General features: G+C 41.5%; 1 protein-coding gene across 1 annotated transcript in view; it reads right to left on the reverse strand.

Annotated features, from left to right (window-relative positions):
- IQGAP2 (IQ motif containing GTPase activating protein 2) overlaps positions 1-19546 on the reverse strand; it is a 264782-nt gene that overhangs the window by 132108 nt on the left and 113128 nt on the right. The window contains exon 3 of the mRNA XM_023750558.1: positions 2333-2489. Coding sequence (XP_023606326.1) covers positions 2333-2489 — 157 coding nt within the window. The remainder of the gene's footprint in view (positions 1-2332; positions 2490-19546) is intronic.

Below are 19546 nucleotides of genomic sequence, written 5' to 3' on the forward strand. Positions count from 1 at the left end.
TCACAGACCTAGAACAAAATTTCCAAAAATTCATCTGGAATAAAAAGAGACCCCGAATAGATGCAGCAATCCTGAGAAAGAAGAACAAAGTAGGTGGGATCTCAATACCAGATATAAAGCTGTATTACAACGCCACTGTTCGCAAAACACCCTGGTACTGGCACCAGAACAGACATATAGATCAATGGAATAGAATAGAGAACCCAGAAATCGACCCGAACCACTATGCTCAATTAATATTTGACAAAGGAGGCATGAACATACAATGGAGTCAAGACAGTCTCTTCAATAAATGGTGTTGGGAAAATTGGACAGATACATGCAAAAAAAATGAAACTAGACCACCAACTTACACCATACACAAAAATAAACTCAAAATGGATAAAGGACTTAAACATAAGACAGGAAACCATAAAAATACTAGGAGAATCCATAGGCAGCAAAATCTCAGACATATGCCGAAGCAATTTCTTCACTGATACTGCTCCTAGGGCAATGGAAACTAAAGAGAAAATAAACAAATGGGACTACATCAAAATAAAAAGCTTCTGCATAGCAAAAGCAAGCATCAACAAAATAACAAGAAAGCCCACTGCATGGGAGAACATATTTGCAAATGTTATCACCAATAAGGGTTTAATCTCCAACATTTACAGGGAACTCATACAACTTAACAAAAGGAAGATAAACAATCCAATCAAAAAATGGGCAAAGGACCTAAATAGATACTTTTCGAAAGAAGACACAAGGAAGGCCAAGAGACGTATGAAAACATGCTCAAAGTCACTAATTATCCGAGAGACGCAAATCAAAACGACAATGCAGTACCATCTCACACCTGTCAGAATGGCTATCATCAACATATCAACAAATGACAAGTGCTGGTGAGGATGCAGAGAAAAAGGAACCCTGTGCACTGCTGGTGGGAATGAAGACTGGTGCAGCTACTATGGAGAACAGTATGGAGTTTCCTCAAGAAACTAAAAATGGAACTCCCATTTGACCCAGTGATTCCACTTCTAGGAATATATATGCCAAGTAACTAGAAACAACAATCAGAAAGGATATATGCACCCCTATGTTCATAGCGGCACAATTCACCATAGCTAAGATTTGGAATCAGCCTAAGTGCCCATCAGCAGATGAGTGGATTAAAAAACTGTGGTACATCTATACAATGGAATACTATGCTGCGGTAAAAAAGAAGGAATTCTTACCATTTGCAACAGCATGGATGGAATTGGAGAGCATTATGCTAAGAGAAATAAGCCAGTCAGAGAAAGATAAGTATCACATGATCTCACTCATTAATGGAATATAATGCACAACATAAACTGATGAACAAAAACAGATCCAGAGACAGAGAAGCATCGATCAGACTGATCAGACCGTCAAACCTCAGAGGGAAGGTAGGGGAGGGTGGGGGTAAGGGGGAGAGATCAACCAAAGGACTTGTATGTATGCATATAAGCCTAACCAATAGACCCAGACAACGGGGGGATGAGGGCATGAGTGAGGGGGGGGGGGTAATAAGGACACATATGTAATACCTTAATCAATAAAGAAATTTTTAAAAATGTAGACAGAATAGTGTAATGAATCCCTGTGCACCCATCATCCAACCTTAACAATTATGAACTCATGGCCAGTCTTGAATCATCTATCCAAGTTCCTTCCAATTATTTTGAAACAAATCCTAGATATATTACTTTATCTGTAAATACTTAGACATGTTCTCTAAAATATCAGATTTTTTTTTTATTGATACAAGATTGGTGTTTATTTTGTATTCTCCCCCACACACTGTCTCTAATTAGCGATGAAATAATTCTGAAAACTAGTTGCATACAAAAAGGTTAGTCTTATTTTGTTTTACATGCCAAATGGAAAGGAATTCCTACCTGAGTATTTAACATTACTACTCATTTTATCACACTGGCCCTAACTCTTTGAGGCCACAAGTTCAAGTCCCAGCTGAGGACTCTATTCCTTGATGAGAATAAGGGGAGTAATAAAACTGTGTGGTAGTGAAACAAAGGAGGGGTAGAGTGCCCCCACTTTTACATTTACTGGCACTAATAAAAATGACCTCCGTGAAGGAATGATGGGGGGAGCCCCACAAATCAGAGGTCTCTCAGCCTCAGCCCAGAAATAGAAACGCTTTGCTTTTAAAATGGCTGCTGCCTCAGGAATGATTATTAACAGGCTTCAAAGACCAAGGATGGGACACCTCCCTCAAAATCCTTGTAGAAACACTAAAAGAAGGGAAAGGAAATAAAATACTGGGCTTTCACTTTTAGATGGAAACCAAAACCAATTAGATGTCAGTTACCTTATAGCGTGTTTGTTCCACATCATAGATCTTTTTCTCCGATACCATTTTTGGGGCAAAGAACTTGGCTAACTTTGCCAGGTAAACTCCGTTCCGGAGCCCTTCCTCCAGCTCAGTGGTTGGTGGCAATTCTTCAACTAAGCAGACTTCCATCCACCTACAGGGATTAAAAAACACAACAAAACGTTACAGTGACTCCAGTTGGGTGACTTTCCAAAGTGAAGAGCTGCAGCGTCTCCCTGGGTGTGATGGAGGCAGTAACAAAGGGAACAGCTGTAGGTGTCACAGATGGAAAGAGAGGACTTTCTGGGTGGGGCAGGGTCTCAGAGCACAAGGTGAACAAGGGGCCCAAGCCCAGAGGCTCTGAGCTCACAGCCATGCCAGAGCTTGTCAACTTCACTTTAGTCTGCGTTTTTACTAATTCTCATTTGTACCAAAGGGGAAAAAGGCCAAACCATTTTGTATGGGTGGAATTAGTCCTGCTGACATTACAGAAAAAAATAATTCCAGTTAACGAGCCTTTTGTGGACGAGATTCTTAGAGGGGTTATGTCTCTGGGAGAGCATAATTCAAGGTGCTGCTAAACCTGCAATTGCCTCAGTCCAGAAATGACTACCAGGACAGATAGGAAGGCATGGAAAGGAACATTAAAATTCAGAAAGCGGACTTGGTCTTCTTTAAAACATACACATTCCTTTTTCTAATACCAGGAACCTACTACATAACCTTTTTGGAAAGGTACAGTATTTACCGGGCTCTGAAAAAATACTTCAGAACAAGATCAGATTAAATCTTAGGACACTGAGCCAGTATTGCAGAGAAGAGAGCATCAAGGTCATTACTGGCTCAAGGACACACAGTGGGAGGGAGCCAGGCCAGTTCCCATTGCACACTGGTATGCCGAGAATCTGCCAGTTATGAGGATAATGCCATTCCTACCCATGCTCAAGGAACTATATTCCCTACTATAATATCCAAGAGGCAGGTGTACAGGCTCTCAGTGGGGGAGCCCCCCACTTCCCTGCAACCGATCCACCAACAAATCATAAACTCCTAGTATGAGCACCATACCATATAGCCAGTCCCCCAGAGGATCATTAACACAACAGCAGCCAATCCTATCAACTTTGGCGGACACGGGAGCACTGTTCTGCAATATTAACAAGTGATCCCAAATCCAAGCAGCAGACCCTGTACAATGTCTGAACTGCCTGTAGCTCTGGACAGCATCTTTTAAAAGCTCAAAGAGCCCCTAATAAGCAAGGAGTATTTACTAACCACTTATTAGGCACTGTAAAACATGGAATATATGAGAAAAACATAAACATAAGCCCTGCTTTCAAAAAGCATCAAATATTGCAAGGAAAAACCCGAGAATCATATACAAGAGGCAATTATGCTCAATGCTACGTGTTGGTTCATAAGAGGAAAAAGTTGGGGAACAGGATGTGGGGGGTTATCACTGGAGTAGTAGGGAAAACATCACAAAGGTGGTAGAATCTCAATTTGGTCTAGAAAAATGAGTATTTGGAAAGGCAGGAGGAACAGCAGAGCCAGGGAGCAGGACAGACTAAGGGCACAAAGGACACATGGCTGCCTCGTGGAGAGAACCCAGAGAAGACTTGGGGCCTTTGGGGTTCAAGAGGAGAAAGGAAATGAGGCTGGGCACTTACAGGGAAGTTGGGCCTGGAGGAGGGAGCACCATAAGAGAAGTGTTGATATTTGCTGCCACAGGAAGCAGAGCTCCTGCAGCTTGGGAACAGAGGGGCGACATGCTGACAGGGGTAATTAGAGAAAATTAATCTTGTGCGCTGGATGTCCCAGAAACAAAGCGCTCTGTCAGGCTTTCCCCACTGTGAGAAACTGGGGGACGAGATTAGACAGGAAGAAACGGGGAGGGAGGAGACCAAGAAACACTTCAAGGAAACAGTAACAGGACTTGGTGACAGCTCAGAAAAGGGGGTAGAAGGAAGAGAAACATTACCAGCCAGGGAAAGGGGCCTGGTGTGAAGGGAGCTCTCTACACCAGGGTTCAGTCCACCGTGATTCCCCGAGCATTCCCTAACTGCTCTGGTCCAGTTTTCTCCTCTGCTAAAGCGGGGGAGAGTGAGAAGGCTGGGATGGTGCCCCAGCTCTAACATTCTAGCAAGACTATGAGACTGGCAGAGCAGAACAGGTAAAAGGAGATGACGAACGTGGCTTTCACGTATCATACACAAGGTAAACAAGGGATGTTTGGTTTATATGAGCCTTGTTTCAATAAACTGAAGTAAGACTGCCAAAGACTTGAAAATTTTAAAAACAATTAAGAAATCAATAATGTTGCCTTCTTAATAAAAATCTGGCCAAGTTAAAAGCCACTGCACTAGACTGAGTTTCTAATCTAACTCCACTACAAATTATAGCATTAACTATGTATTTTCAAACAATTATCTTAAAAATTTTAGGAAATTGTTTTTTTACACAGCAATACATAATTGCTTTATAACAATCCTGTAATTGGGGTACAAGCATGAGGAATGGGGGACAGGTAAATGGACACTTGGTAGCAGCATTCGGGGGAGATAAGTTATTAATTAGAAGACAGGGGCTGGAAACTAAAATACCAACACCTTGGAAATATGATGATTTAAACGTGGACTTGTTAAAAAAAAAAAGACAATCACATTTATTTTTGTTTATATTAGAATACACGTGCAGTTGGCTTCAAATACCAATGACACCAAAAAACGTAGGTTAGCTACAGCCTATCCTATATCCTATTTAATAAAAGGGTAATGTGCAAATCAACCAAACAGCAGAATGACTGGTTGCTATGATGTGCACTGACCACCAGGGGGCAGATGTTCAATGCAGGTGCTGCCCCCTGGTGGTCAGTGCGCTCCCACAGGAGGAGCACTGCTCATCCAGAAGCTGGGCTCACAGCTGGCAAGCACAGCGGCAGTGGCAGGAGCCACTCCCGCCTACGCAGCAGAGCTAAGGATGTCCGACTGATGGACATCCCCCGAGGGCTCTCCGACTGTGAAAGGGCACAGGCCAGGCTGAGGCTCCCCCCCCACCCCCGGTGCACGAATGCTGTGCACGGGCACCTCTAGTTTAGAATATAGCCATTGCTAATGCTTATGACAGTACGAACTGCTCCAAGGCAAAAAGCATCTTTTTCTTTATAAACCCTTGTGCCTGCCAACATGGTTACATATAGCAGGTACCTAATAAATTTTTATTAAATAAAGGATTCTTCCTACTTAAGAAAAATGTTTCAAGCATCACAGTTAAAATCTTTTAGATGTGGCCAAGGATTTGTAAATGCAGCATTTTTCAACTTTAGGCACCAATGGAGATACCTTTTCACTGCCTTGAAAGTCAAAACATGATGTTATTATCATCAATGATAACTAATATTTATTAAGTACTATTTTGTGCTAGAACTGGGATTTAATATTTTATGGGGATTAATCCTTAAGAGCACCCCAAAAGGAAAAAGTATTGTTAGGGTCACCATTTACAGATAATCTGAGGCTCAGAAAAGCCCAAGGCCACACATCTAGTAAATGACAAATATAAAAAAAACTGCCAGGGGCTTCTGCTCCTCCTATTTTAACTTAAAAAATATATATATATATATTTCAGAGAGAGGAAGGGAGAGGGAGAGATAGATAGAAACATCAATAGTGAGAGAGAATCATCGATCAGCTGCCTCCTGAATGCCCACTACTGGAGATGGAGCCTGCAACCCAGGCATATGCCCTGACCAGGAATTGAACCAGTGACCTCCTGGTTCATGAGTCAACACTCAACCAGCCATACTGGCCGGGCTCCAATTTCAACTTTTAACTTCTCACAACTCAAGAAACAGAAGAACGAATCCTCCAGTCCAGTCCTACAGCCCCATGTAAAACAAAAGTGATAACAAACACTCCAGTCTACTCCCGGAGCAGCAGTAGGAGTTCCATGGTTTGGAGATGTCACTCTTCTAATGTAAGGCCAGAGGGTAGTATAGTCACTCTCAGAGTTGAGTAAATTTCCTGGGGTTTCTTATTTTCTTTTTTTAGAAGTTCCTCCTTGTCACTTCTTTGCTATCTACCCTGCAATAGTAAATGGCCTGCACTGCCTCAGTGGGTGCTGTTGCAAGCAGTAGTTAGATATGGGAAGCTTAGAGGTGATCCAGATACAGTCACCTCCTCAAGAACTCCTGCAAACCGAGACAGGATTGCAAAGAGTCTTCTCAGTAAGGTTACATGAGAAAGAATTAAACTCCTACCAACACCAACCTCAGTAGCTCATCTGTTAACACAAACCAATAAAAACTCCAAGTGTGGTTTTTATGGTCGGTTGGGGTCAAACTTCCTACAAAGGTCACAGTGTAGAGACACCTGGCCTGATGTTCAGGAAGTCTGGCTCTGTGGTCCCCAGCTTACTGTACTGGGACGGGTCTAAAATTATAATGGAATTCAATGACAGTGTAATTATGTAACATGATTTTGTTTTGTTTATTTTTTTTGTTTTGTTTATTAACAATTTTATAAAGAAATAATCCACACACCATACACTCACCCATTTAAGCTGTACAATGCGATGATTTCTTAGCACAGTCACAGGGTTGTGAGACCATCACTATTCCCAGTTTTAGAACATTTTCATCACTCCAAAAGGAAACCCGTTACTCATTCGCAGTCACATCCCATTCACCCACAGATTCCCAATCCACTAAATCTTTCTTTCTATGAATTGCCTTTTGGATATTTCATATAAATGGAATCACACAAATAGACATTTGCTATCTCAGGTGGCCTTTTGTGACTAGCTTCTTTTACTTGCCACAAAATTTTCAAGGTCCATCTATGGTATAGGATGTATTAGTACTGCATTCCTTTTTATTGCTGAATAATATTCCACTACATAGGGATATTCCATTTTATTTATCCATTTACCAGTTATTTTATCAATATATGGGTTTTCCCCGCTTTTTGGCTAGTATAATATTGCTTAAACATTAGTATCGAAGTTTTTGCATGGACATATGTTCTCATTTCTCTTGGGTATATACCTAGAAGTAGGATGTTTAATCTTTTTAGGAACATCCAGACTATTTCCCAAAGCAGCTTCAATATTTTATATTCCCACCAGTAGTGTATGAGGATTCCAATTTCCCTACCTCCTTGCCAACAATTAGCTGTCTTTTTTTTAATTATAGCTGTTCTAGTAGATGTTTTGATTTTCATTTCCCTAATGGCTAAAGATACTGAGTATCTTTGTATGTGCTATGGTCCTTTTGTATATCTTCTATAGACAAATGTCTATTCAAATCCATTGCTCACATTTTAGTTGGGTTGTATTTTTACAATCGATTATAAGGTTTTTATATACTCTATGTAAAAGCCCCTTATCAGATATATGATTTGAAAATTCCTCCATTATGTGTGTTGGCTTATCACTTTCTTGATGGTATCTTTTGAGGTACAAAAAAGTCTTAATTTGACAAAGTCCCACTTATCTATTCTTTTGTTGTTTGTACTTTTGGTGTCAAAGTTAGAAACCATTGCATAACTAAAGTTCACAGATATTTACCTATGCTTTCTTCTAAGAGCTTTACTGTTATACTGTTAACTGTTATACTTAAGCCCTTTATCCAATTTGAGTTATTTTTTGTATATGGTGAGAGGTAAGAGTCCAAATTCACTCTTTTGCATGTGGATATCCAGTTGTCCCAGCACAGCACCACTTGTTAAGAATACTTCATCCCACTGAATTGTCTTGGCACCCTTGTTGAAAATCAATGGACTGCAAATGTGAAAAGCTATTTCTAGACTCTCAATTCTATCCCAATGATCTATATGTCTATGAATTATGTATGATAGTACATAAAGTATGAATACATAAAATCACGCTGGAAAGACTTCATATGTCATCAAAAGCCCATCTTCAGATTTGACCCAAAAATCCACAGGAATGAAAACCAGAATTTGCTGTGTGTGTCCTCCTGTTGACCTTGCATTTACTGCTTCTTCCCTATTCTTTCTATTGATCACTCCTACTGAACCACAGCACCGATATGTAATGTCTAACCCCAAACAAAAGTCAAAGTCATTTCATATGAGCATCTTAATGGTCATTGCAGAACACCTTCCTTCCCCTGTCCTGGGGCTACTTTCCTATTAGTATTGCAAGTTTTCTCTTCTCTCCGCGGGGAAAATCTGGATCACTTTCCAGGCACAGAGAAACAAAATGGAGGTAAAAGAAATTTCCTTTTTACCATTCAAGCAGTCTGTCTTCAATCATCGCCCCCCCCCTTTTTTGAGTTGAGGTAGTTTCCATAAGTAGCTCTATGTGTGAAAGTACAAGGCCTGATCCAAGTGAGACTGGGAGGAGAAGGAGGAGGGCGAGGATGCTGGGAGAAGGATGAAGGGGAGAAAAAGGTGACATTTTTCCAATTTTAGCTTTAGGCCAAAAAGAAAAATAATTAATGTCATTTTGTCTCACCAGAGATAACAAAACCAAACTCATGAAAATCCCAAGACAAACGATCCATGCTAGTATGCTACTTTGTGCCTTGCAGAGCATATGAAAGTTGTTTCACGGAGACATTTGCTATCTCAGTTGTTATTCAGGAAATCACCAACTATAAATCTTGGTCTCTATCATACAGCGCCGTATGGAATAAATGTCCCGAAAGTAGAACTGTTGGCCAGAACCCAGAAAGTGTGTTTTTTTCTGCACAAAACCCTGTTTTAATGCAGTGCCCTGTTCCATGAACTTTCAAGTGTTACAAGTCAATTTCTCTCCCTAAATGTTTTGAAAATCAGCATATGCAATATTTTACAAAAGAAAAAAAAGACCAGATATTTTTATACATACAGTGTAATTGGCCACCCTTTGTGTCACTAGACAGTAAAATGTCAGGAGGACTACATTAAGTTCTCACAGTAAACGTTTTTCATTCCCAGAGGCTGCTGCAAAAATGTCACCATATTAGCTCAGGGGACAGAGATGCAGGAGAACACACACTGCATCACTGAGTGGACATCCTCAGGTCCCCATCCTTCTCTCGTACAAAACTTATTTGGTTCAGTATAAGAAAATGGCATGAAATATGAAAATGATGCTAATTATTTTCCTTAAAATACAGACACGTAATACCACGAAAAGAATCAATATATGACTCCAAGACCTAACAGGAATGGAGCAGACTTCTGAGGACTTATTTCTCTTTAGGAGGTGATGATAGAGCAGAATATGTTGAGTTTGGCAAGCATTTCCCAACCTGTGTCCACAGAATGCTGGCTCAGAGAGATGCTAACAGTGTCCTGGGGAAGGGTGGGGAGAAGAAGGCCAAATAAGTTTAGAAAATACTACCTTCTATATCCCCTCTTGAGGACTCATAAGTTGTATTAGCATCCTAAAAGCTCAGAGAGTTCCTGAAGTAGGGAACCACGTTTAATTTCTCTTAACCCAAAGTTTCCCCAATGTTTTGACCACAGAACTTCATTCCTCCAGAATATCTGGTTGGTAACATTTTGTATAATCAAATGGCAGGCAACTGACAGAGGCAATACAAACCACAGCATCTGGGGTTATTCTTTCTGGATTCAAAGTGTAGTTCTAGCACAATACTAGTGATTCCTCTGCAAAATAAGGATATTTTAAGTATGCACCCTTAGAGGGCTGTTGGAAGGAGTAAATGAGAATCTGTGTAAAATGTTTAGCACTGTGCCCGGCACTGAGTAAGAACCCAGCAACCACGATGATTAGCATGTCTCCGAGTTTGAACCTGGCCTAGCCTCTCACCAGATGTGTCACCGTGACATATTAGCCAGTTATTCCAGTTAATACCTGTGAGCATCTAGTACTTTCCAGACACTGTTGTGAGTGGTGCACCAGGCAGCACCCCTAAGTTTACTGAGCAGCAAGTCTCAGATTCTCATCGATGTTAGGGTGCCACTAGTTCAAAGTGCTTCTGGTAATTAAATGACCCAGTACCAGTGCAGGACCCAGCAGACGGCTGGCCCCCTGATATCACTCATATGGTTCCCTTCTCTTTAAAGGAACAAATTTTTCAAAGAATCTTTTTGGGTGAGAAACTTTTTAAAGATGGATATGTAAAGCATCCTTAGCCCTGGGATGAGGAAAAAAGAGAAATAAGCTGAATGGCCAGAGGCACTTGAAATAAAAGAAAGCCTGCAAACTTTGTAGCACAATTAGTAATAGGTCTAATTAATTCTTGAAAATTTTGAAATAAATTTTGAAAAACATTGAAAATGTTTCACAGTATACACTGTTGCTCAAATACATGCTCTATTCATAATTCTTCCTAACTCCAGGAGACAATTAGATACTTACTGTACTTCTAATTAGGTTTGGCCCAACGAATCATTACCTGGGATGTATTATATTATTACAACATACCTGGGGAGACAACTGGCTTAACATATACAAACCACAAAAGAAGACATTTGCATGTGCTAAAATTTCTAGATAGGCAGACATTGCATAAAGCAACGAGCCTAGAGAATAAAACAATTTTTTTTAAAAAACACCAAACATGTACTTATTTTTAATGCTAAGCAAAAGCTGGTCTTAAGCTTCAACATTTGCTTGGGAGAGGAAAAAAAGGGAGAGACAATATTTAATGTGTTCCATATCATGGTTTTTGATGGATATCTTAGATGACTTGGTTTAAGTGTTAAATATTTAATAGTGCTTTAATAACACTTAAAGTCTTTTTCTGAAATTACACTCATACACTGGAAAAAACCCAAAAAGCTAAGAGTATACAGGATAGTCAACACCTAAGTGATGATTGAAGAAATACACACGTCTGAAGGGAAATGCTTACATAGGAAAACAGTCTTGGAGTGTCCAGGGATCCAGGTGAGGATGAGAATCCTCCGTATTCCGCCCTCTGCTGGTGTATTATATATGCGCCTATATATGTGCCTGTAGTTCTCAGCAACACAGCATCCCCAATATATTTGAACAGTTATAAACTGTTGGTACAAACTTTCTGGAAAACACTCTGATGATATAACAGTAAAAAAAATCACTGTACACCTATTAAGTTTAGGGCATGGTATTATATAAAGTTCTAGTTACTCTTCTCATAACCCTAAGAGTTAGCATCTCCCTTTAGAAAAATAAGGAGCCAGATACCAAGAAAGATGAAATATCTTGTCCAAGCTCATGTATAAGTGAAAAAAAGCATGATTTGAACCCAAATAGCACTCTTAACTCTGCCCATTAACCACCATACTCTGCTGCTTCTTAAAAGAACACATTAGGAAACTTAAAATACAAGCTAGATAATTTCCTTTGTGAATATAGCTTAATAAACACAGCTATGGCTGAAGATTTTTGTGTTAAAGAAAAATTAGAAACCAGCTAAGTGTCTAAGAAAATCATGTTTATCTATTGGATAGAATGTCATACAGTCACTTGAGCTATTTTCATAGAATACTCAAGAAGATGGAAAATATACTTGTGATAAATTAAGAGAAAAGAATGGGATACAAAATTATAGGAGAAGATAATTTTATTTTTAAAATTATATGTATTTAAATTAATGTACACAGAATGAAAAACATGTAGCAAAAATGTTAACAGTGGTTTTCCTGGTGAAGTTCTTCACTGTATTGGTGAAACTCTTCATCTGGTCCTGTTTCATAATTTTTTTTATCATAAGCAAGTATTATTTTCAATAATAGAAATTAATGAAATACAGGACCAGCAGGTAAGCTGAGGTTTCAATGCAGGTTGTCCCCTCACAGCACACCTGTCCTCCACACGCCATTCTGCTAGGACAAATTCTTCAAGATGAATGTGATGAACAGGGCATAAGCTCACTTCCTAGGAATGTTCACTTCTTAAGCAGAAACTCACAGTGAAGCCCTTTCTCAAAGCAGAATAAGCCAGGCTGATCTTCATAGATGATGCTTTTCCCAAGGGAGCCGTGCCTGTGCCTTAATACAGGATGAGGTGAACATCCTCTTTGGGACTGGCTGAAGGGGCTGCTGTCCCTTTCAGAGCTGTCTGTGGGGTGCAGCTGAGCACTGGACTTCGGGTCCCAAAAACCCTGGCTTCAAACTTGGTTCTGCAACTTTTAAGTTGTGACGACCGTGGCATGCAACCATCAACCTGGGCCGCATTCTCGCCCTTTTGGAAATTGGGTACAACACAGCTACCCCACAGGGATGTCCTGAGGGTGAAAACAGATACCATGTGTGGAGTCACCTGGTTGCAGGTGTTCAAGAAACAACTGTTCACAAATAGGAAGAAAATGAATTGGGCAGGAGAGCATCAGTTTAAAGAGTAAGGCTCCACGGCAGCATGGTCACGGTCACACTGACATGAACGTGTAAGGTCCAAAGTCCTCAGGGTGGAGACTGTGGGGCATAGGACACTGTGTGGGACAGCCAGCAGGCCACAGTGCCTTGGAGTGGGCTCTGTCCACCTGGCTTCCCTAGAACTTACTAAGGAGGTGGTGGGTGGAGGGGGGGGACAAGACAGTAACGTTCAATTGCAGTGCAAAGCACTTTCTGTTTGACACGGTAACCACGAGCTGGGGTGCAGGAAAAAAGTGAAGAAGAATGAACCGAAAGTCGTTGGCAGCAGTTTCCTGGCAAACCAACCCTCATCTGAGGCTTCTGCATGAATTCTGACCTAAATAACAACGGAGGGCTTGATGAGGCAGATTCTCCTTCCTGGGTTTGTGCACATGATCTAACCACAGAGTAATCACTGTTCTTGCACTTTTACACATTTATTTGCCCAACAGAGGCAAGAAAATGAAAGCAGCAAGCGTAATAAGACCATGGTAAAGTTACTAATTTGCCACGACTCCTTCCTACCCCTAACCCAACATTCAATATGGAATAGGTAAATAATGAACATTCTGGAACACCAGGAGAATGCCATAGCTAAAGCCAGGGCATATTTCAAAATATAAGCAACCCAACCAGGCACAAGCTGTATCCAGCATGGATTTCCTTCCTTCTTTTCCACCCCCTAAACTATAGGTATCTTGTGCTGAAAGGCAATCCTTTCCTGGAAATGGGGAATTAGAAAGAGATAGAAGACTGATTTTTCCAGAGTCTAAAAGATCAAAAGAGCTCTCAGCAGGTAGTAGTGAAGTAACATCAGGAGAAGACACTACTGAAAAGTTTAACTGTGAGAAATGTCATTTCAGTACCATATCAAGAGCCCCTTCCTCTCTACCTCCATCTTTTGCCCGGCCCTTATTGGCTCCCCCACCCCCACTACCAGCTGTACCGAGAAAGTGACAAACGAGGACTCACTGGATGCCATCAATCATTGTCACTAAGAGGAAATGAAAAGAACCCAACATATGTTCTCGCAAATGCCTCCCACTCTCCACTCCCACTCCTCCTCCTCTCCACCGGCACACAATCTTTACAAGCAGCAAGCCACGTTTTAATAGCCCTTCAGTGGAAATGGATGACGAGCAGATAGTAGAAGCAGCCCAAGCACCATTCTTTTCCATATGTGTGTCCATATTTACAGTTCACAGTTCACACATGACCCGGGTCAGATCGGAGCAGGGCTGCACACCAACCGGCTCCTGCCAACCCAGACCACAGTGAGCGGAAGGACAGATGAGTAAACCAGCGCTGCACCCATGTCAGGAGGGATGCGGACTAGAAAGGATGCACAACATAGGTAGCAGATGGTACACTCTGCCACTTGTTCTGGGGACAGCAAACAGGAGTTCCTTGTTTCTCTGCTGACCACTGACAATTGGTAAATCGATTCCTATGGCAACAGCTCTAAGTATAACACTCTAAAAATAAAAGAAGGCGGTTTTAAGTGAAAGACACTTGCATTCGTTTCTGGGAATATAGTGAGGGGCAACTTGTATCATAAGCCATTGAATAATTTCTCTGTTTAACTCCATCATCCCCTAGTGCACATCTATTTTGGCTAAATAATATAAGAGGAAAACACATACAACAAATACAAAAAAACTACATGCATGAGGGTATTAAATCACAGTGATATTAAAAATGAACGACTTAAAGTTGTTTCACAGAAAAGATTGTGAAGCTGGGTGCATAATATAGATGAAATATGCGATTATTAAAATTTATAAGGGCAACTTAGCAAAATGGAGGAATGGTGATGTAATAAGGTGAATACTACAATAATACACGGACTTTTTGTTATAGCCATGTCAGGTGTTTCCACATATGAAAGTTGATATATTAGGTTGGTGGAATTCTAGGGTTTCCTAAATTTGTGTTGAAGTGTTGTTTGTGATAACAAAAATTAAGGTAAAAGAAAAATAGGAGTAAAGGTTACTGCAATGCTTCAACTATTTTCAAAGTCTCAGTTCTGCCAAACAAGTACAGGTTGCAACAAACTAGATTAGCTGCACACCTAACACCAAAGACGGAACGCTCAGAGCCTGGGGAAAAGCTAAGGCACAGACTGAGATAGCCATACCATTTGCATAAACTGAAAATACTAACAAGACGAGCTACACTGCAAGAATACATACAAACCTAAATGAAACACTTTATACATATCTGAATGGATGCCTATGGGAGGAAGTGAACTAGGGCTAAAAACAGGTAACTTTTAGGGGACCCAGCTCCAACCAGTAACCACCATGTGACTAGTGAGACCATGTGTCATACCCTGGGAGTGTGACTGGCTCAACATTTGCACTCAACCTCTGCACAAGGAGGGCAAATCGTGGTTTTAAGATTTTGAAGTGAACTGCTACCATTTCAGACAGCCAGATATTTCCTCTCCATCATATATGCCATGCTCCCAAACAGTAGTTGCTTCATACAAGAACCACTTCTGTTTAGTCCCAGGTTCTACTTTTCCTCTGTTTTAAAACAAGATGAAAACACTGCAGGAAATGATCTCTTCTGAAAAATATTTCATCATGTTGCCAATCGTGTGCACCACTGTGTTACACAATTAAACAATAATTGTATAGTAATACCTGTATATATTTGTGTGTGTAGTTATATATATAGCTACAGAAATATAACTATTCAGAAATTATCCTTTGGAAGCTACAAAAGAAATCTGCAAAAGTGGTTATCTCTGGGGAGGAGGAGTGGGTAGAAAGAAGACAATTGCCACTGTGTACTCTTCTTTTAAATTTTGTACCATGTGCATATATGACCAAATACAAGTTTTAAAGCACTTAATTAAGCAACCACCCACTCTGTACACAAAATATTACAAAATAAGCTTACAAAGCAAAATGTCCCAATTATACCAGAACCAGTAGGAGTCCAAGGAGCCCTTCCCTCAAAGCTATATCCGGGGTTCCCTTGGCTGATACCTTTCTCCCTGCTCAACCAGAAGCATCCCACCAGGGGGCAGTATCTGCAGCGGTGCTGGCCTGGGCTTCCCTGGTTTTATATGTAGGTTAATAATTAATTAGAGCCCCGCCACTCAGAATATCTTCCCAGCACCAAAGGCCGCTGGGAACTGCTGCCTCTGCTGAATGGCCCCACACTTGAGTCTCCACGTTTCTTAGCTCTGAGAAGCACAGACGCCCCTGTGATCTAGCTGAACACAGGAACCCCTGGGTGCTCCAGAGTCCTTACACCTCACCAAAGAAGGCAAGTTAAGACCTTTTAAAACTAAGGTCCTTTTCTTCACCATCTGCTAGCTCTTGGGTCAGAACAGCAGCTACCAGGGGTGGAGTGGCCATCGAAGAAAGAAGAGAAGAGGAGGCCACCAGATCGCTGGAAATCGGTGCCTGTGGGAGGGAGCCACCCTACAGCATGTTTGGGAATTGGGGACCCTCACTGCCATCCACAGTGATTTCTCACTCAGAGAGACTTGGAGATGAGGAAGAATTTCCAGACAGATAATTAAGTACCATTTCACTTGTCTAACAACTTCCATCATTGTTCTGTACTGAAATAGACATCAGAAATAGAAAAAACCCTTTTCCTGTGACAAACCCTTACAGAGAGGGGGGAAGTGAAAGACCACAGGAATAAAAAGCAATCTCGTCCCACCCACCTTGGGGAAAAAGCAATGGACAAGTGGGGCCTTTAGGGGGAAGGGCAAGGAGAAGCCAGAAACTAAACTTCTATGTAATAAGAACATCAGAATTCAAACTCCAGAGCTGAATATTATGTCCGGTTAGGAAAGAGAAGACAGGAAAAGAGTGATGGACACAAAAAGAAACTGGCTGGAAAGCAGGAGACAAAAAACCCCTCCCCTGCTGAGCCCCCCCCCCCCCCGCCCCCCGGCCACACACACACTCCCACGGTTTCCCCCTCTGACAGGAAGCACAAATCATCCGGACTTAGTGACTGACAGCAAGGTTTCCAGCTCGGCTGCCTGGACAAACCACCAGGACAGCTTCGGAGATGGAACCTGCTGGAGGGGCGGTGAGGCAAGAGGCGAGCTGCCGAAAGCACCCACGTGCACCCTCACGTCCTCTATGACCACCATCGCACTCAGCTCATGTAAATGTTTCACCTTCAGTGAAGTCATTAGCGACCACACAGAGAGAGACAGGCTGCCAACCGCAAGGAGAGTCACGCGAAGGTTTTAGGGAACAGGAGCTGTTATAAGAGAACACTATTACTCCCCGGTCTTCTTAGGTTTCAGGAAATGTGGCTTGACCGACAGTGCAGCCAGCTCGGTGCAATAACAAATCATAGAGCGAGGGCGTGCTGGGCTGGCTTGGGTTTCACAGGCCTCCGTTTCGGGGCTGCCAGAGCCTCACCTAACACCTTCCAGGACTGCCTATCTGTAAGACACAGGATCTGAAGCCGACCAATTATCATCTCTACAATCTATCTACAGGCATCACTAACTGTATTTCCAGACCACAGAAACAGAGCTTAATTCTAGCACATACCCAGAACATGAAATGGATGGGCACACCGTCCCTTACATAAACATACAGCGAGCATATGTGAAAAGCAGATGTTCTGATACGATCCCTGGTGGACGGGGAAAAACAAGCAGGACTCAGAACTGGGTGGCAACACCCTGAGTGCCACTGAGTCAGCTATGGCGGAGCTGGAAGAGAGCGAGGGTGCCTTATGTACCTAGAGAAACTCGAGTTTAAAATGTTCCAGCTAAGGGGAAATCCAAATTTAAAGGGACTTTTAATCAGTAGAGACCAATCTGTTGGCAAGACCTGTCCCCAAGGGGCCTGAGGCATGCAAGGATAGATAACAAGGAGATTTCAGATTTTATCGGCAGAGAAAATGTCAGTGAGGGTATTAAGTAGCTAGGTAGAGCAGAAGTATTAGTCACTTCTAAATACCTAAATTATTAATATGAATTGGAATAAATCCAGACTAACTCTAGCAGGGCTTGCAAACAGATGCCTGCAAGGGTGAAGCAGACGCTGGCAAAGGGCTAAGCTGTCCGGCTCCAGCCCCACTGCCGTCTTGTGGGAACATGGACCATTGGGGTCCTGCCTTCACCATTTCCTTAGAAGTGAGAAATCCAGGTATTTTTATGAGCACTTGTGATTTTTAATGCTCAGAACTAATTTAAAAATAGTTAAACACTCTGCATGTTGAATGAAACACATCTTAAACTTTTATAACATTTGAAAGGGAAGTGAAAATATGCCTCGTGAATATGTTTTCAGATGGGTAAAAGGCTGGCCATGAATTTACAGGGTTAGCAGCTGTCTTTCTCGGCACATTTTTAAAAAAATAGAGCTTAAAAAAATAGCAAGGCACTATATTTACATAATTACTAAATGTATGATAACAAATACATGAAAAGAAGCAGCATAAAATAAGAAGGGCAAAAAAAAAAAAGAAACGTTACTGCTTTTAGAGTGGCTGTTTAAAAAACAACAGACACAGAAAATAACAAATGTTGGGGACGATATAGATAAACTGAAACCCTCATGCATTACTGCTAGGAATGTAAAATGGTGCAGCCACTGAAAAACAGTTCGGTGGTTCCCCAAAAGTTAAACATGAAATTACATATGATCCAACAATTTCACTTCTGGTTAAATACCCAAAAGAATTTAAAGCTGGGACTCAGATAATTGTATACCAATGTTCATAGCAGCATTATTCACAATAGCCAGACAGAAGCAACTCAAGATAAACAAAAAAACAAAGAGTGGCATTATCTATACAATAGATCACTATTCAGCCTTAAAAATAAAATTCTTATAGATGCCACAACATGGATGAACCTTGAAGTCATTATGCTAAGTGAAATAAACCAGACTAAAAGGACAAACTCTGTATGCTTCCACTTACAGGAGGTCCTTACAATAGTCAGGTTCATAGAAACAGGAAGTAGAATGGTGATTGCCAGCGGGTAGGGGAACAGGAATGAGGCGTTTAGTGTTTAATAATGGGTGTAGTTTCAGTTTTGTAAGAAAAAATGTTCTGGAGAAGGACAGTGGTGATAGTTGTATAATATTGTAAATATATTTAATGCCAAGAAACTGTATATTAAAAATGACTAAAATAGTAAATTTCTGTCATATATACCACAAACAATAAGGGAAAGAATAATATGGATATAGATGGAGAAGATAATCAAAGGGAGGTGCCTTGCTACTTGCTGGTTTTCTCAGGAGCCAATTCAGGGACAAGGACCTCCAGCTCCCACCCCAACCCCTTAGCTATTACAGCCTGGCTATGGCCCAAATGGGCTGTTGTGACTATAGCAATCTTGTTGCCCCATAGAAATCTCCCACAGGGCCATGGTACATGGCTGTACAGGTGGCACAGAGCACAGCATCCAGGCCCAGGAGACCAGCCTGTGCTCCACTGGCCAGGCCTTGTATCTTGAGGGGACGCCTTCCCCTTCTCACAAAGGCCCTACAGACTAGTAGTGGCCCTGATCTTCCCTCCCCTCACAGTGGTCTTCCCTTCTAACTCTCTGTTTCTGTTCATGGTACGCTCTCTTCTCATTGATCCCAGATTGAAACTACAGTGTTATTCCAATCAGCTACTGGTTTCTATCAATTCTGCTTCTGTTCCCCTTCATCCCCCCTGTCCACTCCCACTTCTGTTCCCCTTCATCCCCCCTGTCCACTCCCACTGCCACTTACCCCACTGAGACGCTTTGACCTCTGGTCTGAATTTTTACCTCTGATCTAGTACCCCTCCCACATGATCCAGTTTACAGACTGCTGCCAGACTAATTTTCCCCACATCAATCTCACCATTTCACTCACACACCTTCAGTGGTTTCTCTTTCCTCTCTTGTATGTTAAAGAAAATGTAC

The sequence above is a fragment of the Myotis lucifugus genome, unplaced genomic scaffold (assembly GCF_000147115.1).
Source record: "Myotis lucifugus unplaced genomic scaffold, Myoluc2.0 scaffold_0, whole genome shotgun sequence".
Lineage (NCBI taxonomy): Eukaryota > Metazoa > Chordata > Mammalia > Chiroptera > Vespertilionidae > Myotis > Myotis lucifugus.